The following is a 24,913-nucleotide window of genomic DNA, read 5'->3' as shown; positions in this document are numbered from 1 at the left end:
GGCTTGTGGGGCTGTCTGCAGGGTGCACGGCAGCAGCCCTGCCCTTGATGCCCTAGATGCCGTGGCAAACGGCCCCCTCTCCCCCAGGGTGACAAAGATGTCTCCAGACACTTCCAAATGTCCCCTGGCAACAACCACTGCTTGCCAATCACTGAGGTGGATCGCCAACATCCCACAAGTATTTTCTCTTGTCTTCCTAACTTATACTCCAGTTCCTTTTTCTTGTCTTATTATGTTGGCTAGAATTCCGTTAGCAAGAGGGCAACGCACAATCCTCGAGCCGTCGGTCCCTCACTCCTAAACTCACAAAAGACATTGTCACCTACCACAGCCCTCCTCCTAATGAGGCCGGGGAGTCTCAGATGCACTCACTCAGGAACAAGTGCTCACTGAGCACCCACCCGTGAGGGCACAACAGTGGACAAGCCAGACACGGCTTTAATGAAGCCGGCAGTTGACTGGGGGAGACAGCCCCTCGTCAAGACAGAATCCTCTGTCTCTCTAGTAGGTGTGTGTTCTAGAGAATTGTGAGAGCCTGCTGAGAGGTGTCAGGGCTGCTGCAGGAGAGAAGGGAGATGTTCGGATCTGCTGTGGTTTCACGCTGCCGGGCTGGGGTGGGTGTGCTGGGGAGTTTTCCCGTTATGCTTAAGAGATGCTTTTCCTGTACTTGTTGTCTTGTTCAGTGCCTCCCTGATGCTTAGAACAGTGACTGGATGATGGCTGACGCTCCATCAGTTTTACGGCTGGCCAGCTGCAGGGATGGATGGTGAAGAGTCATCCAGCCCGGCCATCTTCCCAATCCTCCCCTCCTACTGCCTCAGGCAGAGCAGTCGTGTCTCAGAGACAAGACTCGTACCAGAAATGCACTGCAAATTCAATCCCTTTACCATTGTCCTAACCCGACAAGACAGATGGCGCAACCAGTCAGCGTCTCTTTTTAGCTCAAAGAGTCTACCAGAGACTGCCGAACCGCCACGCCCGGTGGGGGTGCGTGATGCACGGGCACCGTACGCACTGGGTAGGTTCCTACTTGTTAACAGGTGGGTGCATGTGCAAACCAACACCGATGGGCCGCAGATCCTTCTCAGAGGACAAACTTACTACCTTTCTTTTTCTTTTTTTACATCACATATAAAGAATTCCTGGATTTGTCCTTCCCAGAATTCCTCTATTTTTGATGAGCACGCACGACCTCCACACCCAGGGAAAAAACGTGTGGGGGAGCCTAAGGGAAGTTCCCTCTGCCTCCTGCCTGCTGCGCCTGGTTTGCCTGAGGTTGGCAGGGTTGGTACCCCCTTTCTCAGCCCCCCTTCTCTCTCTTACATGAACCATTTTTTAAAAAGAAGACAGCAGATCCGTTCACATGCAACAGGTAACGTTTACACGCAACAAAGAGGCACGGGGGCAGAGCCAGCTTCCAGAAGGAGACTCCTCTTTGTCACAACGGCTGCCACCATGGAGAGGGTGCCGTTTCCCAGATACGGTGCTAAGCGTTGCACACACGTCATCATGGCACTCGCTGACACCTCCACACGAGGTAACTCCACGGCAGCAGCAATGCCACCGTGGAGGTAAGAAACGGGGACTCGGAGAGACTCAACCCCTCAGAGGATCGGAGCCACACCAGTTGGACTGTGGGGTCTAACTGACACAGCGCTTCCCTCCTCCCGACAGGAGTCTGCGTGTCCTCGGGTGAGGGTCCTGACAGAGAAGACGGTATCTGAGGAGATAATGCATGAGTCTTAAACACTCTGGTTCACTGTAGTAAAAATGAGGAAAAGGTTATTTTAGAAAGATTCCCGCAGGAACTCTTTTCTGTTTTTTAAAAAAAAAATGCCTCTGAAACTTTCTGGCTGCGAATTTACATAAGGCATCATTTTTCATTAGATACGTTCTAAGAAGGGCTGGTCTTTGAGCATACAGCTCGGAGCTAAGTTCACAGGACTGATGTCTTATTAAAAAGCAAAAAACAAAAAGAGATGCCCAGGATGCTCCTTCCACTCAGGCAGAACATCACCCCTGATGTGGGGTTTGGACAAATCTAAGTGAGTTCCTTCCTGTTTTGAGTATCTGTATCAAGGATGTGGGCTCCCGGGGGGCCAGAACGGGCACCATGTGATTGAGGATACGGTCCTAAAGGTTTATCACGTCAACAATTGTGAACACGTGCTTTAGGTTGTCAGTTGACCCTCCAGACAGTCCAAGGGTATTCTCCCGGCCACTCCAAACACAGCCTTGGAATTACACTTTGCAGACACAACTGTGGGGTGACCTACCCCGCCTCCTGACCCATCTGTCTGAGAGAATGACTCCCTTCTGCCCCGCAGCGGCTCGCTAGGGCTGTCGGAGACTTTCCAGGCTGTCAGAGACTCTGCGTCAACTTTTTATTATTTTTACAAAGGAGAGATTCTGCTCAAGTCTCACTAGGATATTCACCTTGACATGATTCTGGTATCTATTTGTTAAAAATAACCTGCAAAGAGAAGCAGGAGCCACTTAAAAATGTCCAACTATTAGGGGCGCCTGGGTGGCTCAGTCGGTTAAGCGTCCGACTTCAGCTCAGGTCACGATCTCGCGGTCTGTGAGTTCGAGCCCCGCGTCGGGCTCTGGGCTGATGGCTCAGAGCCTGGAGCCTGCTTCCGATTCTGTGTCTCCCGCTCTCTCTGACCCTCCCCCGTTCATGCTCTGTCTCTGTCTCAAAAATAAACTTAAAAAAAAAAAAATTAAAAAAAAAAAAATGTCCAACTATGAGCAAAAATAAACCCGCTTCATATCATGCAGTCATTGAGAAGATGGGTTGTAAAAACATTGTAACATGGGAAGGGGCATATGATGTAAGGTAAAATGAAAAATACAGGATCAAAAGCCATGATCACACACACCCTGGACTTTTAGGAAAGAAAAAATAGAGAAAAACCCAGAATATGAGTAGTGAACTACTTCAATTGTAGCAGCGTGGCTTATCATTTCTAGTTTCCAAGTTTTCTTTAATACCTATGGTTAATTTTTTAAAATGTGTTACTTTCAGGATGTAAAAAGAGGTTAGTTTAAAAAAAAAAACACAAAAAAAAAACACAACACTGTGAGAACCAGCAAAGTGCTGAGTTTTGAGTGGCGGCCCCGAGAGCAAGAGGACGTACCATCGCACAGCGGACGGCAGCCCTGGGGATACGTATTCTCAGGCTCCCGAAATATCATGAAATAGTAAGAAATATCTTCTACTCCTGAGCACTTTTTAACCCACAAAAGAACTGCTATTGGGAAAATCAAATGGTGCATTAGAATCTAAATATGGGTGCCCTCCTGTGGCTGGGTTTTTTTATTTTTATTTTTATTTATTTATTTTTTTGAGAGAGCACAAGTCGGGGAGGGCAGAGAGAGATGGGGACAGAGGATCTGAAGCGGCCTCTGCGCTGACCGCAGCAAGCCTGATGTGGGGCTCGAACTCACAAACTGCAAGCTCACGACCTGAGCCTAAGTTGGACGCTTCACCTACGGAGCCACCCAGGTGCCCCTGGGCATATGCATTCTTAAAGCACTGACCTATGAGTGTAGGACATAACTCTGATTATCTGTTTTTTCCAAGATAAACATGATCACAGATCGCTAGCATTCACTTAGGACCCAGTGTATGCTGAGAACTGTAAGACGTCTTATTTTATCTGATTCAATTCCTTCAACAAAAATTCTCACAAATGTCACCCTCTAACTGATCAGCCAGGCTGTGCCTTTGCCTGACGTTACACAGAGAGCTGAAATTCGAATTCGGGCCCAAGTCCACAAAGTCCTTCTACTACACCTCAAGCCTGCCTGGTACAGAAAAGGACAGAAATTAGAGAAGGCACAAGGCCGGCCCTGTGACCACCTGTCACACACGTCTGTGAACACACTTAGTACTCAGAGTGATCGAGAGCAAGCATGAACGAAGCCAGCATCGTTTAGTACATGCACTGTTAGTAGGGATGCAAGCAGGCAGGGTTAGGGTGCCCGGTTAGTAACAGGCGTTAGCGCACGAGTAACGATCATCAAGGAGCACAAAAGCTTTGGCCAATCAGGTGCCTTTTCCTTACCATTAAATATTCCAATTTGAGTTCTTACTGAATATGGCAGGTCATACATCTAAATTATTTAATAAAATGTTTCAATTAGAACACTCTTGGCTAAAATCTGTTCCTTTAAAAACAGCAAGATGCAAACGCTTTAACTTTCAAAGCTGAAAGGCTTGCGCGCTTTCTACAGTAACAATAAAGAGGAGCTTCGGAGGACATCAGAATCCCTCCGTTCTCCTGTGCTGGTGCTGAGCCGCTAGACGATGGCGGTCAAATCTGCTTGGCGGCATCGATCTCCCCCAAGGGTTTATCCTAATCCCCAGGCTGTAATTCAACTTTTTAGGATTAAATGCTCTAAGCAAATAACCTGTTTTTAGGAAACTGTCTACGGTTTTCCACATGAAAACATAATGCCATAAGAAAGGATGGCCTTCCAAGGAAGTTACATTGTTTTTCTTCTTGAAATACCCAAGAATGGTTCATCATAGCAGCTTGCTCAATACTAGTGGATGCATGAATCCTAAACGGGGTTTTCTGTGTGCTCCCAATGGCAGTCCAGGCGATTTTAGGCAATTAAAAGTTACTTCCGCAATACAAAAATAATTGTGGTGGCCTGGGATTTCTTGAGTTTAGGAGAATTCATAACATAGATTTTTAAATACTTAGGTAATATCTTAAGGCAAAGTACTTTCATATAAAATTTCCCTGATCTGATAAAGTACAGAGCATTACAGTGTTGTACCGGATCAATAAGATAGTTTTCTGGAATAAACACATGTGAGGTGGGAACGGTTTTAAAGAACAGACGTGATTCCAGTTCGTAGTTTTCCTATCTACGTAAAAGGAGAGATCTGCGGGTGAAATGCTGGTGTCATGAAGGGTTAAAAGGCTCAGCCTTAATTAGGGTTTAGTTGTGTCACTCTGGTGCACGACTTCCATACCCAGTGGGGCAACCCCAGACTGCTGGGTTATAAGGAGTCAGGATGTGGAATCATACCCGTGCCTTCCTCCACGCCTTTAAGGCCTCACTCATTTCCTTTTCTGGCTTCTACAGAAAGTCTTACTCAGACCAAGGCTGCGAACGCTGGCGAAGTAGCTCACCAAGGGTTTAAGGCTCAGATCAGCCGATTAGAGCAATGGTACGCACGACGAGAGCCCTAAGGCGTCCAAATGTGGACCCGGCTCAGATGAGGCTAACGGTGCCTTTTGAAAAGCTCGTATGGTTTAAGAAAGCAAAATGTAGGCGTGCTAGAACGCAAAGGAATTTAGTGTGGGATCTTTGGAAGAAGATCGGTTTGTTTGTTTGGTTTGGTCCTGAGAATTTCAAACATCAAATTAAGAAGCTCCATGCAGTTAACTTGCACTTAAGATATACAATTACAAATTGAAGCTCAAGACACAAGGAACACAATGTTCTGTGCTGACTGCACCCGAGTCCTCTTCGGTTGGATGTGATGAGCCAACCAACGACAGGGAAGTCACCGAGAAGAGCAGGACACTTACAAAAGGCTTACCAACAAGAAAGAAGGCATCCTAGCATCTTAGGTGAGCGGCTTGAAATCGGGTTCTCAATCTACTGACAGCTACCTCGAATTTGGAGCACTGCAGCTCAAAATGCTTTTGGTAAGAACAAAAGTAACGTCCACATGCTACAGAATGGACGGCAGGGGGGTCCGGTAGCTGCTCCTGAGCACGTGGTCAAAAGCACATTTGCAAAACACGACTAAGCAGGAGCGTATGGAGCTTGGTGCGAGCTGCTGGGGGGGTTACAGACCTTAGTCCTGGGAACCTTCCCCACCTGTGAGGGCACTAGGAAGGGCATCTATTGGGAAACAAACAAACAAACACACCAATGTGGCTTTGTTTTTTAAAAATAAAAGCTGGAGTGTCATCATACGTTATTAACCATTTACAATACGTGCAAGTTATGCAGTATGTTCCTGGGGGAGAAAAAAGGTTATCAGAAGGCTAGTGGGTTAACCCTCATCATCTGGAGTACCCCCAGTTTGGGGTACACCATTGGCTCATTTTCAGCAGAGAAGTCACGCAGTAGAGCTGGACAGCCCAGAGGTATATCCCACCTCGTCTCTAAAACTAGCCCCACGTAGAAAATGGAAAATTAAACTGTTGTGATTCAAAGCTCCTAACTGCCATTTAAAAAAAAAACACATTTAAAAAACCCCCATCTACCCCACCGTTAAATCAAATAGTGTATTAGAACACTTAGGGTGGAATTTTGGAAAGAAATCACAATTAAATAAATGCTCGTGTTTTCGACTGCCTATTAAAAACACCCTGTCAGGTGGCCTGCTGAAATCTGTACCATCATCACCACCGGAAACAGGTTTCCATGGGGATTACGGGAAAATGTCAATCCTTCCCTCCCCCTGCCCCGGAGGCACTCTGATGTGATCCCCCCCCCCCCCCCCCCAAGATCTCCCTTCCTGGGGCATCCGAAGTGGCACAGACCCTGTTTTTTAAAGTTATACCTGAAATGCTTCACTATTAACATTTTTACCTTTAGAAGGAAAATAAGTATCCTAATGAGGAAGAAATGAATTTCATGCTCGTGTGGTCCAGTACCTTCCACATGGATTAGGTCATTACACTTAGAAAAATGTCAACATAGGAGGTCTTAGACACATAATGAAACTATAAGTCAGTGGCCAGCTAACTTCAAGGGCCAGGCACTAAATATTTTTAGGTTCTGCGAGCCTAATAATCTCTGACTATACAACTCTGTTATGTTAGCACAAAAGCGGCCCAAGATGATATGTAGACAAATTAGACCCGCTGTGTCCCAGTAAAACTTCATTTACAAAAACGGGCTGGCTATGGGCCAGATGTGGCCAGTGGGTAAGGCTGGCTGCCCCCTGCTGTAAACCCAGGCCTAAAAGGAAGGGGACAGAGACGACGGAGCGCGGGCGGGGAGCAGTTTCTCACTTACCCGTTACTATTTTGGAGGCAGTGGGAGCTGCGTTGCTGAGGGTGCCGTCCCCTGCGGAGTGGGCGCCAGGGGGGTGTGGGGGCGGAGGCATGCTGGGCCGGTTCCTGGGCTTTGGTACTGGTCGCGGTCTCGGTAAGGTTCCGGCGTGTGGCTGCGCAGTCTCAGGGTTAGTCCCCGCCGCGGTCTGCGAAGCGGGCGGGCCGGGGTTCTGTTTTCCTAAAGGCGGAGTACTGGGGGGCGTCGGAGTCTGGGGAGGGGTGTGAGGTGGCTGCTCCAGTCCCTGCTCGCCGGCCGGTGCCGTGGGGGCGGGCGGGCCCTGGCCGCCACCGGGTTTGGTGTGCCCCGGGGGCGGCGCGGCCTGCGTGGGGGGCTGCGGCGGCGGGTGGCTGGGGGCTTGTATGGGAGGCAGGCTGCTGGAGTACCTCCGGGGCGCCGAGGGCTGCGGGGCGGCGCACGGCTGGCCCGGGGCCTGGCCCGCCTGCTGAGTGGGAGGAGAAGGGCTTCGGGCGGCTGGCTTTGGCGACAGACTGGGCGGATGCTGAGACGTTCCCGGAGAACTCTGGCCCCCGGGGTGGCCGGGAGGCGGGTTTCCTGGTTTCGGGGGTGCAGGAGCAGGTTTTTTAACAGCTGCACAAAGGAGGAGAACGCCTTTCAGTGAGAAGGGCACGGCGGCGAGAGCCAACGTCACCTTCCGCGGGCGAACCCGCGTGGGTACCGTGCGCCCCCGCGGAAGGACGCCGTCGGGGGGACACTTCGCCTCGGCGGTCGTCCTCCCCCAAAGCCCCCGGCCCCGTCCAACCAAGAGAAAACCAGCTGCGTGCACAGATGGAGGACGTCCTTCAAAATGCCTGACCCGCACTCCCCCACGCGGTCAAGGCCAGGGAAACGCACGGGAGGTCAGAAACCGTCTCGGCCCAGGGGAGACTCGGGAGACGAGATGACGCAGTGTGACGCGGTCTCCTGGGCGCCGTGGCCCCGCGGCGGGGAGTGAACGCCGGGGGAGCGGCTAGTTGTTTAGCAGTGACGCTGCAGGTGCTGCTTGCCCGGCTGTGAGAGGGCACCCCGGGGACCTAAGAGGTCAGCAGCGGGGGAAAGCGGGTGCGGGTACAAAGGAGCAACCAGTACTGTCTGCAGCTTCCCTGCAGATCCAAAACTGTTCCCAAACAATAAGTTTCTATTAAAAAAAAAAAGAGAAAAGCACCTCATACACACACACACAGACCCTTAAAGACCTGTTGTTTTATTTCGCATTTTTTAAGATTTTTTAGTAATCTCTACACCCGATGTGGGGCTTGAACTCACGACCAAGAGTCGCATGCTCCTCTGAGCCAGCCAGGCCCCCCATGACCTGTTGTTTTAAAAGTTCAGTAAGAATAGGGGGCCCCTGGTGGCAGAGTCAGTTGAGCTTCTGACTTCGGGTCAGGTCATGATCTCATAGTTCATGGGTTCGAGCCCTGTGTTGGGCTCTGTGCTGACCGTGTGGAGCCTGCTTGGGATTCTGAGTCTCCCTCTCTCTCCCCTCCCCACCACTGTCTCTCTCTCAAAAATAAGTAAGTGTTAAAAAAAAAAGTTTAAAGTCCAGTAAGAAAAGAACTCAGTCAAGGGGCCGCCCCCCTACACAGAGTCGCTGCTCTTAGCTCACTGAGCTGCCCTCATGTCAGAACCCTTCCCTGGTTGCCTGATGGCCCAGTAAGAAAAGGGGAGAAGCGAGAACAGCTGAGGGGGCAACAGCCAAGCATGACTGATCTGCCTACACAACATACCATGGCCCCTTGCCCTAAGCCAGTTTCTTCAAGACGGCTTGATTTTTTTTTAATGACAGAAATTCTACCAGTTCCAGAATCACTTGAATGAACAGATATATTCTGGATATAAATATAAATAAATCTGGAGGAACTGCCTTAGGTATATCTACGGAGAGTTGAAGCACTTCACTACCTTCCCGGTATCAGCTGAGATCAGCGTCACTAAGGGGCCATGGGAGTAGAATTTGCTACCAACAGTGGGTCTGGAGACCGGGCTTTGGGCTGGGAGAGGTGGGTGGAGAGGCTTTAGTATTTTTCTTTTTTTTAAAGTTTATTTATTTTGAGAGAGAGCGCGTGCACAAGTGCAAGTGGGGGAGGGGCAGAGAGACAGAGACAGAGACAGAGAATCCCAAGCAGGCTCTGAACCATCAGCACAGAGCCCGACTCGGGGCTTGAACCCATGAACTGTGTGTGAGATCATGACTTGAGCTGAAATCAAGAGTCAGATACTTAACCAACTGAGCCATCCACGCTCCCCAGTATTTTTCAAATTGTACCGAGATTCTACTCATCTTCCCAAAAAGGGATAGGGAAATTAAGGAAATGTTTCATTTGCCCAACACATCACCAGCACCAAGGCCGGCCCCTTACATAAACTGTCTCGGTTGAGTCTCATAAGCTCACATTGCAAGATGGACATTGTTACACCCATTTGATGGTGGAGAAAACTGAGGCTCAGAGAGGTCAAGTATTTGCAAAAGCTCACACAGCTAGCAACTGGCAGAACAGCCTCACAACCATGTTCTGTGGACTCCTTGGACTCTCTTCATCCCTTTCCTTCTCCCTGTACAGCCTGGCTGTCTGCTCACAGGGCCCAGAATTAAGGAATGAAAAGGGTATAAAGTCTCCTTTGCTCTGCTGGCCTAGAACTTTTGACCCCAGACCTTGGAAGACCTTTTCCCAAAGAAACAACTAACCAGCAGACAAAGGAAGGAACCTTTGGAATATTAGCTGTACTCTGGCTACCATAAACAACTTAAAAAAAAAAGTTCTGGGGCGACTGGGTGGCTCGGTTGGTTAAGTGTCCAACTTCAGCTCAGGTCATGAGCCGTGAGGCTTGTGAGTTCGAGCCACGCATTGGGCTCTCTCCTGTCAGATCCTATTTGGATCCTGTTTCCCTCTCTCTCTGCCCCTCCCCCACTAGCTCTCTCTCAAAAATAAACATTTAAAAAAGAAAAAGTTCTAGTTTTTTGTTCTGAGCAATATTAATTATGAATTCACATCAAATAAAAGACTATTCCTGTGGCGCCTGGGTGGCTCAGCCGGTTAAGTGTCAGACTCTTGATTTCGGCTCAGGTCATGATCTCACAGTTCATGGGCTCAAGCCCAGCATTGGGCTCCACACTGACAGTGTGAATGAAGCCTGCTTGGGATTCTCTCTCTTCCCTCTCTCTCTCTGCCCCAACCCCACTTGTTCTGTCTCTCTCACAATAAATAAACTTTAAATAAATAAATTAAAAAAAAAAAAAAAAAAAAAAAGACCACTCCAGACAGGAAAGTGTGTAGAGGGAATCAGAAGAGGAAGCAGGAGAGCTGGGTGCCGGGGAGATGGGAGAAAGGTGGACTTTCCATAGGACAAACCTATGAAGGTTTGGGGAGGCTGAGGCAGGGGCAGAAGGTTCAGACTAATCCTGTGAGGAAGCCGGAGGTCTGTGGTTTACGGAAGCAGGAAAGACTCCTAATGTGGCCATAAGGAGAGCCTCAACCCAAAAGCAGGATTACACCCAGAATCCAGGAAGAGAAGACCTAATTACGCTCCAGGATAAGCTGGGGTACAGACGAAGATCCTCAGGGGAGAGGAGCACCTTAAAAAGGACCACGTGGGTCTGTAACCAGGCAGCATATACCTGACTTTGCCTCCCTGCCTGTAATTTATTTTTATTTAAAAAAAATTTTTTTAATGCTTATTTAGTTTTTTTGGAGAGAGAGAGTGCGAGCCAGGGAGGGGCAGAAAAAGAGAGAGGGAGACGCAGATCTGAAACAGGCTCTAGCCTCTGAGCTGTCAGCAAGGATCCTGATGCGGGGCTCAAACTCAGGAACTGTGAGATCGTGACCTGAGCCAAAGTCGGACACTTAATGGACTGAGCCATCCAGGGGCCCCTCCCTGCCTGTAATTTATAAAAATTCCACCTAACATTTATGTTACGCTTTATAAAGATGGTGCTTTCATGGGCGTTCCCACAATATACCCCTCAAGAAGGCATTTTAATTTCTACTTTATATTTGTAGGGATTCAGTTAGGAAAGGTTAAACTAGCAGCCTTTGATCCAACCAGCTGTGTGACTTTAGGCATAGCTACAGCTCAACTTTTGAGTCTGAGGGCTTTTATTATTTATCACAATTGCCCCTCCCATGACCAGCATTGACCAGGCCACCTGAGAGTAGCTGACTCTCCTGAAGCCAGCTGTCCCTGAGGCCTCTGCCACCCCCTGGACGGGTGAGATCCCAGCTTTCTAAGAGGTACTAGGGGAAACTGGCAATAAGTTAAAAGACAAATTTAAAAATTTCAGATCAAGAAAAAAAATGCCTGGAAAGAAAGACAGTGTTATGACAGAGGAAGACTTGGTGAGTGGTAGGGACGAGAGGGGTCATCAGTTCAGAGCGGGTAATTGCGGAGGGCTCATGGAGGAGGTGATTTCTGAGCTGTGACCTGAGTGGTAAAAAGGAACCACGTGTGGAACAGAACAGAGAGCCCAGAGATAAGTCCACGCGCAGACAGTTGGTCTTTGACAGGACACCAAAAACACACAGAGGGGAAAGGACGGTCTCTTCAACAGACGGTGTGGGGAAAAGTGGACATCCACAGGCAAAAGAATAAAATTCATCATCAGGGAAAAAGAAATCCAAACCATAATGAGGCACCTCATATCTGTCAGAGTGGCTATTATTAAAAACAAAAACAAAAACAAAAAAAAACAAAACACAAAAGAAGTGCTGGCAAAGATGTAGAGAAAATCGAACCCTTATACACTGTTGGTGGGAATACAAGTGGTACCGTCATTATGGAAAAGTGAGCAGACTCCTCAAAATATTAAAAATAGAATTACCATATGATCCAGCAAACCCACCTCTGGGTACTTAGCCAAAAGAACTGAAGTCGGGGTCTCAGAAAGATACTTGCACTCCTGTGTTCACTGCAGCACTATTCACAATAGTCAAGATGTAGAAACAGCCTAAATGTCCATCGATGGATGACTGGATCAAAAATGTGGGCTATACATGCACTGGAATATTATTTAGCCTTAAAAAAGAAGGAAATCCTGCCATACACAACAACATGGATGAACCTGGAGGACATTACCCTGGGTGAAATAAGCCGGTCACAGAAAGACAGGACTGCACGAAGTATCTAGAAGAGTCAAGCCCACAGAATCGGAGAGTGGAATGGCAGCTGCCAAGGGCTGGAGAGAGAGCGCTGCAGAAGGGGTAACGGAGGGCTGCTAACTAACAGACACAGAGTTCCAGTTACACCAGATGAGTAAGTTCCAGAGGTCTGCCGTACCACAGTGTGCCTGTAGTACTCTTAGAAGTTTAAGAGGGGAGACCTCACGGTAGGTCTTCTTATCCCAATAAAATTTCAAAAGAGCCACGAGAAGATGTGGGTCAGAATGTTCCGGAAGAGAAGACATGGAATGTGGATGCTCTAAAGAGGGAACGAGCTCAGTGCAGGCGAGGAACAGAGAGCAGACCAGCGCTGCTGGCAGCTTGGTGAGAGAGAGCAGTGGTTAAGAGCGGGGCCCAAAGGTAGGCCCAACCACACAGGGCCCACGGGGGAGGTTTACACAGAAGCCGCTGGAGCCTTTCAACCGAGAGATGACACAACCTGCTGTGTTTTCAAACAGTCCCCCTAACTGCCGGGTGGAGGGCTTGCAGGGGTATAGGTGGGGATGATTTGGATCACATGTCAGTGTCAGGACCCAGAAAGCCCTGACCATCATCTTGAGGGTTGCAGACCCGTAAAGCTTGGCTACTACGGAGGCTGTGGTGCTTTCAAAACGGAGGGAGGGCTTGGCATGCCAGATTCCTGGAAAATTGAGAGCACTGCTTCTGAGAAGCAACCTTCGTTTGTTGGACTTTGTGGCTTAAACATACTCAGCAGTGCCTGTTTCTCTGCTCTCCATTATTTCATTTCTCTTCACTGACTTTGCTCTTAAAATGACTGATTTTTCTGCTTGCCCTTTTATAAACAGACATGGCCATGATCTGTCGGAAAGCCTTGCAAGTGAATCCCCACGCTAACCCAAGGATGTCTGCACATCCGTCCCTAAGGGGAAGGAGTAAAGGTGGCTACTTACCTCGGCGCAGAGTGTGCGGGCTGGGGCCGGCGGAATTGTGCCCTGGGCCGACCGAGAGCTGATGGGAGCCAGCCGCTGTCTGGGTCTGGTTCGGGCCAGCGGCCATCTGACTGTTGCTTCTCCCCGGGGTGGGTGCGGGGGCAGGGGCAGAGTCCTTGGGTTTCGGCGGACTAAGGGGAGCAAAGTCAAATTAGATGTCGGACGGTCCCAGCTAGAAAGCTAATAAGCAAGCTAAAAATACCAGATCCCAACCAGAGTTCTCACCTCCACAGGCAAGGAGGTGATCTGGAATTTGAAACAGTTCACACTGGGTCTACAAAGCTAGTATTTGTTTGGGGCCACACAGGACTAAATATTTCATGAGATTCATTGCATCAGACTGTCTTTCCACTCTTCTGCCCCTTGAACATCATGATAGAGACCATTTCATAGCAACCAACAAGAAATTTCTAGTTTGCCTGTACTTAAGATTGGGCAATACTGAAAAACACAAAAGGGCTTTTGGACTTCAAACTAATGAGATTTTGACACATACAGTGTATAAAACAAAGCAAAAGCTGTGGCAAAATACTAGTGCTGTAAATTACAAAATACTCGGTTATTATCAATAGTTTGGACTTGAGGAAAGAGAAACCCTTTGATCACTCAAAGTCCGGAGCTGGTTAGTAGCAGGGGAGATGGAGATCAGAACTCGGGCTAGTTCCCGGGTCAGACCCTCTTACACTAAACCTGACAGCTACATTTTGTCAGGGTCACCAGTGAATGCCACTAGCCAAGTGCACACAAAAATGTCTACACAGCATAGAAAACAAAGGCAAACCGAGGACTGACATTCTATTTGTCCATCTGCAGTGAATTCTGATTATTATCTTAAATAATGTATTTAAGCCTTGATTGAATGGGTTGAATGCTAACAGGTACATGAAAATGTGAGGGTTTGCGAGTACTTTTCCCAAAGAAAAAAATTTAAGCCAAAACAAAGACGTGTGGAGCAGCGGTTAAAGAGACAACACGGAGCCTCAGTTATTTTTCACCAAAACGTGAACTTGTGCAAATCACGGACTAAAAAGGAATTCGGGAAGACGCAGAGAGTCAGAGTTCAGGTGTGACGACCGAACAAGATTCCGCTCTCGTAAGCAGCTGGCTTCACACCCAAGGCACTCCCTCCCCATGCAGAGGACAGGAAGTGAGGGAGCTCTCCCGAGGCAGCTTCGTCTCTGCGCACAATGTATGCAGAAACAGGTTATCCTTGTTCTGTGCATCTGTTTTACTCAATATGTGATTATTTAGTGCTTTATAGAAGGCCACGATAAACATTTGAGCACGTGCTCTGCAGAGGGGCTCATCTTTTACAGCAGCTTCTGGTCCTGAACCACCTGAGATACCACTTGAAGTGGCCTCCAGTGGTCATCTGCCTGGGTCAGTGTGGAGAAATGAATTCATGCACATTAAACAGAAATCTCAAATTCAAAGGTCCTCTTTTTTCAAGCTGCTGTATACTTGTACCCCACTCCAGATGGTTAATCTAAAGGAATCAACAAAAGAGCCTTTTAAGAAAATTTATCATATTTTTTACCTTGTACTCACATTATCAATTTGCCTACGAGACTGAACGCTAGGGGTTGGGAGGGTCTCAGTCACCAACTGCATCTAGTACAGCGTCCGGTACTCAGTTAGTTATTCAATAAGTCTGGATGGATGGATGGATGGATGGATGGATGGATGGATGGACGGATGGACGGACGGACAGACGGGTGGATGGGTGGGTGGAAGGATGGGTGGGTGAGTGGGTGAGTGAATGAATGAATGAATGAATGCCAAGGATACTATAAGTAACTTGCTACATTCAAGTGTTAACCAGTTAGCACACGAGATGGCAACAAGCGAGTGGTCAATGGACATCGAGTGCACATCCAACAGCTAGAAGAGGTTTACAATACTGCTAGCCACCTATTGGCTTCCAGCACCGAAGCAGTACGGTAAAGAATGCAAACAAATGTTGCTTCTTTTGGAAAACAGGAAAGGAAGCAAGCAATTTGCAGTCTTTTTTTCCCCATCCTTTGCCAACCAGAAGAGTGAAGGCGAATCCGGTTCACTCTTTGCCGAGTGATTCTGTGGGCCTGGATGCCGTGCCCACAGGCCAGCCCCTGCGAGAAGGCTGGGGCACCGGGCACCCAGCAGAAGCCGGCCTCCTTACCTGTCGCCCAGGCTTGGCCCCTGCTCCAGTATGCCCGCAGAGGAGGGGACAGCCCCACCCCCTGTGCTGCTTTCAGCCCTAGAGCTCTGGGGAGGGGGCTCTGGGCCCGCAGGAGCCAAGGTGCCGCCATCTGTGGGCGGGAGTGGCGGCTGGAAAGCTGGGGCTATGTGCTTTCTATTTAGAGTGCCACCTCGCCGGTGGGCCTGGAAGTCCATAAGCTTCACACCAAAGCTACACAGAAAGAAGAAACAGTCAACACACCATGCAAGCTGACTACTGAGACAGAAGCCCATCGGTCCACGCGTGTTGAAACCCACACGCGTGGACAGCCCCCCGGTTGCCCAGCATGCAGTGAAGCGGCGCGGACCAGATTCGCGGCCATCCCTATTACCAAGGCAAGCAGCTCACCAGGGCTTTAAACCTGAGCGAGCCGACAGACCCGGTCCCAATCAGTGTCCTTTCTCAGTCTGGGGGTGAACAGCTGCAAGCCAACGGGCGGGCCTCGTCTCGAGTGAGTGGCATCACGTTAGCCTGCCTATCTGCGTGCCACCCAACGGCCACCTCGAGTCTGTGTGTTTGGGGGATGAGGTGGGAGCTGAGTGGGAAGGTTGTGACGCCACCCTGCTTCTTGAGCCGAAATGTAGAAACACTGGTACATGAGTGTGCAAAGAATAGATCTGAAAGGGTCCGTAACCTTGGGAAGAACAGTTGCTTTTGGGAAGCAGATGGCAGTTGGAGGGTGGGGAGGAGGAAGATTCACTTTTCGCTTAAGATTTACTTGATGCGTGAACTTTCAAACTCTTCAGTTTGAAAAATCGAGGCGCATGGCTTCTTGAGCTCATGTTTACTGGGTCAGCTGGTGGGGAGAATCCACCCTGGGGGGTAACCAAGAATCGTTTACTATATGCCAGTCAGACCCGTAACACTGCATTTTGTAACCTAAAGTCCATGAAGGCTCATTTCGTGGTGGACAGTTTGTCATCGTGCAGCAGGACCAAATGTGTGAATGGGACTGCAGAGAAGTAAGGTCTCGGCACGTAATAAACACGGGCTTCGGGGGGACCGAGTAGGGAAGGAGAGCCTTCACCGTGGATTAAAAACAATCACTACGAAGCAAAATCAAACAAAAAAAGATCATAGGTCGCTACAAGATCGGGTGATCGAAATAGGAGCCTGCTGTTTAGCTGTAATGTAACACCACGTCCGTGATGTTATTACTTACGCGTGTGCAAGAACAGCACGCTACTCAAACAGGCCTAACTTGGCCTTACTGGTGAGTATGGAGCTATTTCATCATACACACTGAGCAGGCTGGCCTCTGAAGACACAAATCACAAAGAGCCTTACTAACCTTTGAAAATCCCACTAAAATCGCCCATGGAGCACAGCACGGAGACCTACGGTCTCTCACTAGATCTGATACCACCCACCATCTTTTTTTTCTTCCAGAATTGGAAATACTCAAGTTTCTCCAGATGAACATCAGATTCAGTGGTTGGCTTCCACTGAAGGGCCACGTTCTATCCAAAATAGGTCTCTTTAAACACCAAGTCACACAACTTACTGTGAGAGGTGGGTTATTCTCACACTCGCTCCTGGACATCTGTCCACAATATTTAACTTTTCTCCCCCGCCCTCTCTCTTTTCCCCAAGTGCGTTCGGGTGGCTCTGTCACGTGTATGATGCCATCCCACAGACCACCAAGGAAAGCCTGGACGCACACGGTCTGGATGTTAGCAGACAAGCTACCCATCTGTCTTACGTAAGTCATATTAATGTTTGGAATGAACTAGAGCAAAATTCCTTAAATATCTGGACCTAACAATCACGGGTGGTTAGTGGGCCACTCTCATGACAGGTCGGCTGAGGCCAGACCAGATACCGAGGGTTCAAACATCCTTCTACATGACATCTGCTGCTGGATGCGAGTGAACAGCTCTGAACACACACCTCTCCTTCTTCACCAAGTCCCCTTCCATTACTGCCATGCTGGCAGGTCGTTTCCTCTCGAGGGTCCCTGAGTCAGAGTCATTTCCAGTGTGAGATGAGTGATTGGAATTTGGGGTGACGAGAGGCACGAATGCTTCTGAGACGTTAAATTCCACCTCTGCAACAAGAGAAAGAAACAAGTGTACAGGCACACCTCGGAGACGCTGCAGGTGCGCCGTCCGACCACTGCAACAAGGCGAATATCGCGATAAAGCAAGTATCACGATAAAGTGAATATCCCAATAAAGCGAGTATCGTAATGAAGCAAGTCAAGTGACTTTTTTGGTTTCCCAGAGCATATGAATGTTAGGTTTACTCTATACTGTCATCTATTCAGCATGTAATAGCATTATGTCTAAAAACACAATGTATGTACTTGAAATAGAAAGTACTTTATTGTTAGGGTGCTTGGGTGGCTCAGTCGGTTAAGCGACCAACCCTTGATCTCAGCTCAGGTCATGATCTCACAGTTCACGGGTTCAAGTCCTGCATTGGGCTCTGCACTGACGGCACGGAGCCTGCTTGGGATTCTCTCTTTCTCCCTCTCTCTCTGCCCCTCCCCCAACCTTGCTTTCTTTCTCTTTCTCTCAAAATAAATTCACTTGTCTTTTAAAACGATTTTATTCTTAAGAAATGCTAACCATCACCTGAGCTCTCAGTGAGTCGTAATCACTGATCACAGATCACTACAACAAATATAATGAGAAAATTTGAAACCACAAGAATTACCATAATGTGACAGAGACACGAGATGAGCAAATGCTGTCAGAAAAACAGCACCGACAGACATGCCCAATGCAGGGTTACCACAAGCCTTGTCTGTAAAATAATGCAGTATCGAGACTGCAAATATATAAAGCAAAGCGCCATAAAATGAGGTTTGCCCATGTGTGACAAGAGAACATATGGGGGCACAGAGCTTTAAAACTCCCTCTGCAACGAGAGCCTCATTCTTCAGCCCCTCAGCCCTCATTGCTTCACAAGTGGAACCCCTGCACTCTCCTCTTAAGAATGGTTTGCCAAGGGGTACCTGGGTGGCTCTGTCGGTTAAGTGTCCCACTCTCGATTTTGGCTCAGGTCATGAGCTGGTGGTTCGTGAGATTGAGCCCCACGTTGGGCTTGGTGCTGGGTGTGGAGCCTGCTTGGGATTCTCTCTCTCTCTCTCTCTCTCTCTCTCTCTCTCTCTCTGGCCCTCCCTCATTTGTGCTGGTTCTCTCTCTCTTTCTAGTAATTAAAAAAAAAAAAAAAAAAAAAAAAAGAATGGTTTCCCAAGCCAGGGGAGGTAAAATGAAGGAACTAGAAATAAGGAAGGGGTGTGATTCAGAATATAACTTACACGATCCCTCTGCTTTCTTCTTTGTTTAAAAAAAAAAAAAAATCATGGAATATGGACAAGGGCAATAAGCATGGATTACTTATTTGGATAAAAAAATGAAAAGTATTTACATTCTGATTATAAAATACAAATAAAAGCAACACCAACTCTGTACTGCCTATAGCAGTTTTTCTAAGACTCGTTTTCCCAAAGAAATCTTGGGCAGAATGCCAGGATTCACTGAGACATCACGTATTTGTTGAGCAGCCTACATGAGGGAGGCGGGATTCTCGATGGTGTGGAGACCGTGGTAAAGAAGAGGTGAGCGTGGCCTGGAGTCACTCACGGGGCTCACGGAATAAGGGGCGGGGGTCTGGACTCCCAAAACATGCCAACCAGTGGCCCCAAAGAGGGTCGTGGAACCTCTGAGGATCCCAGGACTACAACAGACGCAGTTTGAAAATCTACGGCCTGTAGACTGAAATCCTACTTCTCTGACATGCCAACTCCGACCTTCACAAAATGGCTCCAATCCACCTATCCTGTGTTACCTTCCACCTATATGAAAAAACCAGCTCTCTGCCTAGAGAAACAAAAAGAGGTCTTCCCAATGGAAAACTGCATATTCAGTGTCACCTCTTCCACAAAGCAGTCCCTGGTTCTTTGTGCCCAGCATCTGACTTTGTCAAACTATCCGCCTTTCCTTCTCACTCGCCATGTGTTACAATATCTGTTTATGTGTCCTTCTCCAAGGGCCAAGTTCCTCCAGGGGACAGCATGTCACCACCAGCATGTGGTGCCTAGTGGGTATTCCAGTATACGCTGGCTAGAGCGAACAACTCCAGCGTTAAGTGAAACAAAGCGAAACACAAAATAACGTGGTGGCCAATACGTCAAAGATGAATGTAAGCGGTCTATTTTAAAAAGAAACGTGAAAAAGGGAAACCAGTTAGGTAATGGTGAAGGGATTACTGATGCATTTTCTTCTCGGAAGAATTTCTTATACTGTTATTGTGTTGCTTGGGCAGCCAGTGAAGTTGGAAAGGTGAATTACCTTCAGGGAAGAACCAGTCGGCGTGCTGAATGATGGGCTCAATGACCGCAACCACGTGGACAGATGTGGCCGCTGCCATTTCAGCTAGCGACCTGCAAAGGACATTCACAAAGTCAAAGTGCTTCCCCCAGGCAGGTTGTGTCACGGCAGTGTAATTACTTTAAAACGGTAAAATCTTCAAGCACAAGTGCAAAAATTAGATGCACGGGGCTCTGACCTAGGAGTGTGGCGGTGATGCCCCAGGAGGAAAAACTACCCCCACTTGATTATCGCTCCTTGATCTGCGTGCACCGTGTTAACAGCGAGTGAGCCAGTGAACAACAGTGTTCAGTCCAAATGCTGATTTTAAATTGGTTCGGAGCAGGATGTCAACCAGGCATTTTCCCACCATGTTCCCACAGTGTTGCCCATGGTAGTTATCTTGTAAGACCCAAGATACCACCACCAGTTTTGCCCATAATACAGCAGAAAGTATGTATTGTTTTGCTGTGCCCCTCGTATCAGAAAGCCTGAGCCCCCACAGTAAACACAGTATTAAGGTGGCACCTGGGTGGCTCAGTCGGTTAAGCATCTGACTCTTGCTTTCGGCTCAGGTCATGATCTCACGGTTCGTGGGTTCGAGCCCTGCGTCAGGCTCTGTGCTGACAGTTCAGGGCCTGCTTGGGACTCTCTCTCTCCCTCTTTCTCTCTCTGCCTCTCCTCTGCTCTCACCCTCTCAAAATGAATAAATAAACTTAAAAAAAACCCAAACAACCCACAGTATTAAGGCTGTCATATCTGGTCCCAAGATGCATGTTCAGAAGTTGACAGTGTGAATGTCAGGGCTCAAAAGGAAGAAAATAAGTAAGAATCACTATCCCTGCTGTCAAGGAGCTCACGTTCCAGTTCAGAGTCAGAACACCACAGAAGCCAAGAAACTGAGAAGGCCTGACACCCAGGGAGCCCCCACGTGCTTCAGTGTGTCAGGTTCTTCACCTCACTGAACTCAGTGTTTACAACACGGACTGTTACAAGGTCTGGGTCATAAATGAGGACACTGAACCCCCAAGAGGCTGGAGCCCTTGCCTGACTGCCCCAAACCTCCCTCCTCCCTCTATACCCCTCTGACCTCTCTTCCCACCGGGAAGAACATCTTCACCCCCATTACCAATCAAGCAAACGTTCTAGCTCCTTTCAAATTCCAGCTTAAAATGCAAGCGCAGTTGCACATTTTCCCCACTGCCCACTCAGTCCTCCCTTCCATCCTGGATTCTGATTGCCCTTGTGCCTTAGAACCCTGCTGGACTAGGGAGTAACTCTTCACTCATGATCTCAGCCAAGTTTTCTTTTTGAGGAGATACTGTCTGCTGATTGGTTTGCAAGACCTTTCAATATATTCTGGACACTTCTGGAGGAACTCCTTCATAGTTCATGAATTACCATTTGTTTAAGGTGCTTTCTGACATTTAGAAGTTTGTAGCTGTTAAGCCAAATCTATTCATTTTTAAATTGTTTACACCAATTTTATGTTTCGAAAAGACCTCTCTATCCCAAAAGGTAGTAAGTATCTACCTGCCATGTTTATGGCATCACTTTTTATATAATTAATCCTTTGGTCTACCTGGAATTTATTGGCTGTAAGATATGATGTATGTAGTTAACTTTGTGTATCAACGTAGTGTTAGTTTTGCTTTATGATATTGGATCTTTTTAAGTAATCGTATATATAATGGTTGGGCGGGCATGAGTGAATAAATAAATGAAAAAAAAAAAGAAAGGTTTTAATTCAGAAAGTCACTGCAATTTTTTAAATGGAGATGAGGACCGCCCCTGATTTTCCAATATGAAGAAACATGGAGGGAGTCCCGGGGTGGTGGGGAAGGTTTGGGATGTGGCCTGGGGGGTCCCATGACTTCCCTGCTGTGCAAACTTAGGCAAGTTACTGGTCCTCCTCTGTAAAAATGAGGACAGAAGCACCTATTCGAAAGGTTATTTGTGAAGATTGAAATGAGGTTAATTATTATGCCCCTGGACAGAATAAATGTCAGTGTCAGTGATTTCCCAGGAGCTTTCTAGCTGGTCTCCCTGACCCTTCTCCTCCAATCCACATTTCTCAGTGCCAGCAAATTATCTTTCCAAATATGGTTGGATGAAGTCATTCTTCTGCTTAGAAACCCTGATGCCTCCCCGACCACTTATGATCCCTTAAATTCGTTCTAAACCTCAGCAAGATACGTGAGGCTCTTCAGAACCTGGCTCTGGCTGCATAATCCCCAGTCACAGTCTCCTGGCCCCTGATTATACAAGACCATATGACAGCACTCCCAGCCCCAAATTAGCAACCAGACCCTTTCATGCCTTGCAATGACTTTGCTTATCTGGTTGCACCTGCAGGAAGGTATTCATTCATCCAAGTACAGCCCAAGTGCCGTGCGAGGCTCTCCCTGAACTCTCAGCCTGAGCTGTGTTCCTTCAGTAAGTACCATGGTCATCCGACTTTATAACATCTGTGACAGCATCCCCATGGGCACAGACTATGTGCAGAGCTCATCACTGTGCCACAGCTGTTCATCTGCCTGACTGCCCAAGAGTGGGACCCTCTGAGGACTGTGCATGTGACCAGCACCAGGGACAGGACCCAGTTCATAGCAGTGTTCCAAGAATGCTGGCTAACTGGAAAGACCCAAGTTCAGAAGCGCAACTCTGAAGTGCATCTTACACCGGAATGTGTCTATTCCCACCAGGCGGAGAGAAGAGATGAATCCAGGCATACGGGGAAGACTTACCCTTCGTTTTTGGCCCATAGTAAGTTAGGGCCTAACACAATTGCAATGTTGCTGGGAGTCATTTTATTAACGTCGCTGGTCTGGGCAAGCTTTGCAAGGAACTTGATTAAATACCTATGGAAGAAACGAGAAGAGAGAAAGCACGTACTCTGAAACCTTTGCACTTATAGCATCCTCCTGCCCACATGCTCAGTTCCAGATGGCTCAGGTGCTAACTGCAGAGTGCCGCTAAATCAGAATCTGGCTCAGGTTCAGTCTTTTACAAAGTCCTGTGTTCTTTGCTTCAGAGAACAGAAAGCCCCACGTTAGGGCTTGGAAGAGGAAAAGAGCTCACGTGTAAACCTCAATGATTCAATCCCTATTTACTGTATATTTCTAATCCATTTCTCCTTTATGCCCTACCTATGTACCCCTCAATTACAACAGGATTAGCTGTGGGCTCAATATATTTTAATACAAACATAAAAAAATACAAGTATAGGTACACTGCTTAAAGGAAATCATATTTGAAAATGCCTTATGTGGTAATTATGAAAATCTCCAATTTATCATATAGATATACTCTCTTCTATATAAGCACAGTGCCTCAGGGGCGCCTGGGTGGCTCAGGCTATGATTTCGAGGTTTGTGAGTTCAAGCCCTGCATTGGGCTCCGTGCTGTCAGTGCAGAGCCTGCTTGGAATCCTCTCTCTGGGCCCCTCCCCCTCTCTCAAGATAAATAAATAAACTTAAAAAAAATTTTCTCTGCCTCTACCCTGCTTGTTCTCTCTTTCAAAATAAATAAACAAACTTAAAAATAATTAAAAAAAAAAAAAAGCCGGGGGGGGGGTGCGCGTGGGTGGCTTAGTTGGTTAAGCATCTGACTGTTGATTTCAGCTCGGGTCATGATCTCACAGTTCATGAGCAGGGCTCTTCGCTGTGGTGCGGAGCCTGTTTGGGACTCTCTCTGTCTCCCATGTCTCTCTTTGCCTCCACCCCACTTGCTCTCTCTTTCAAAACAAATAAAAAAAACCTAAAAAAATTTTTTAAATACATAAATTATAATATATCCATACAGTAGAGTACTATGCAGCCATAAAAAATTGTTATGTACTGTTATGGAAAAATCTTTAGGATGTATATCCAGCAAAGAAGTTAAAGAGAATGATGTATACAATATATACTACCATTTGGTTTTTTACAAAAAGGGAAGCATGTGAGAGAAAGAAATGTATGTATGTGTATATATGCGAGAGATTCTTCTCTGTACAGCTTTTGAATTTTGAACTATGGGAACATACTCCCTATTACAAATACAATTAGTAAAAATTATAAAGAGTAAAATAAACAAAAGAAGAAGCCAAATCCTAAAGTTCCACCATAGTTCTAACCAAGACTATCTGTAATCCCAGGCTGGGCGTGCTAAATGAAGCAATGAAGGTTACTAAAAATATTAACATATTCCTAAGGCAAAGTTGATGCTTAAGGTATTAAAAGGGAATATTTAGCTTAGTTTAGTGGCCGAATCCAGGACTGAAATTAAAGGTCAGGTAACATACTAGAAATTTCACCAGTAGAGTATTTGTCATTTTGGGCCAAGTCCCCTGTACAGAATTCTCTTTGGTTTTCAATGACTTAGGGCTACCTTTTATCCTTCTCTCTATGCTTCTTCAGAGTCACATTTTAAGTCAAAAGGAAAATAGAGGTTAAATTCTAGAAGTTTATTCTGTGGTAAATTTTCTTAGAAACCTAGCTATTCCATAAAGCAATACATCATCTTCAGTTCTTGACCTTTCATTTAATGGGATGATTTATGCTCTATTAAAGATAAATTTATGTAGCGTATAAAAGCACTATTGCAGAAAATAGAATTATTAATTTTTGCCTTTTGCATGCTGGAAAATCTTATTTATTTACTTACTTATTTGTTTGCTTATTTACTTACTTATTTACCCATCCATCCACCCATCCATCTATCTCTATCCCCAATGTGGGGCTTGACTCACAACCCCAACCCCAAGATCAGGAGTCACATGCTCCACCAACTAAGCCAGCCCAGCGCGCCCCTATACTGAACAACTTAGACTCTGAATCCAACGTGCAGTCAAGCCAGCTTTCCACGAGAACCTTCTTCCCCGTAGCTGCAGTGGTAAACTGACCAGGCGACTCACATGTTCGTGTGGACGCAATCAGGTGCTTCAGGTGCAGCACGATAACACATCAAATCCCATGCCCTGCGCCCCCCAGGCACCCCCCAAAGGACTTCTGTAGTGCGCTTGAATTAAGTGGCCTCTGCTGCAGGTGGAACCTTTCTTCACTCCAGAGTCGCTGTGGCTTGGTAGCTTAATTTGCAGAATGCCGGTCATTCGTACCTGAAGTTAACAAAATTTTGTGGTGGCAACTTCTGACATGTTCTCCATAAATCTTGAAGTTTTTTATCTTGATCCTGCACACTGAGGAAAAAAAAAAACCGGTATTCATAACTCTTTATCAAAACACCTATTAGTAACACCTCTGT

The 24,913-nt window shown here is 47.3% G+C and overlaps 1 protein-coding gene across 5 annotated transcripts in view; it reads right to left on the bottom strand.

The window, feature by feature from the left end:
* Window positions 1-24,913, bottom strand: part of ARHGAP17 (Rho GTPase activating protein 17) — a 160,699-nt gene that overhangs the window by 1,276 nt on the left and 134,510 nt on the right. For 4 of the 5 annotated variants that reach the window (XM_058710337.1, XM_058710339.1, XM_058710341.1 and 1 more), the window contains exons 13-19: window positions 24,768-24,848; window positions 22,417-22,530; window positions 19,652-19,743; window positions 17,244-17,400; window positions 15,294-15,524; window positions 13,097-13,266; window positions 6,997-7,623 (exon numbers count right to left, since the gene is read on the bottom strand). In XM_058710337.1, coding sequence (XP_058566320.1) covers window positions 6,997-7,623; window positions 13,097-13,266; window positions 15,294-15,524; window positions 17,244-17,400; window positions 19,652-19,743; window positions 22,417-22,530; window positions 24,768-24,848 — 1,472 coding nt within the window. The remainder of the gene's footprint in view (window positions 1-6,996; window positions 7,624-13,096; window positions 13,267-15,293; window positions 15,525-17,243; window positions 17,401-19,651; window positions 19,744-22,416; window positions 22,531-24,767; window positions 24,849-24,913) is intronic. The other variant, XM_058710340.1, reaches the window with a different exon arrangement.

Source organism: Neofelis nebulosa, chromosome 18 (assembly GCF_028018385.1).
Source record: "Neofelis nebulosa isolate mNeoNeb1 chromosome 18, mNeoNeb1.pri, whole genome shotgun sequence".
Taxonomy (NCBI): domain Eukaryota; kingdom Metazoa; phylum Chordata; class Mammalia; order Carnivora; family Felidae; genus Neofelis; species Neofelis nebulosa.
Note: the sequence above shows the minus strand (reverse complement) of the source record. Positions and strands in the feature narration are given on the sequence as shown.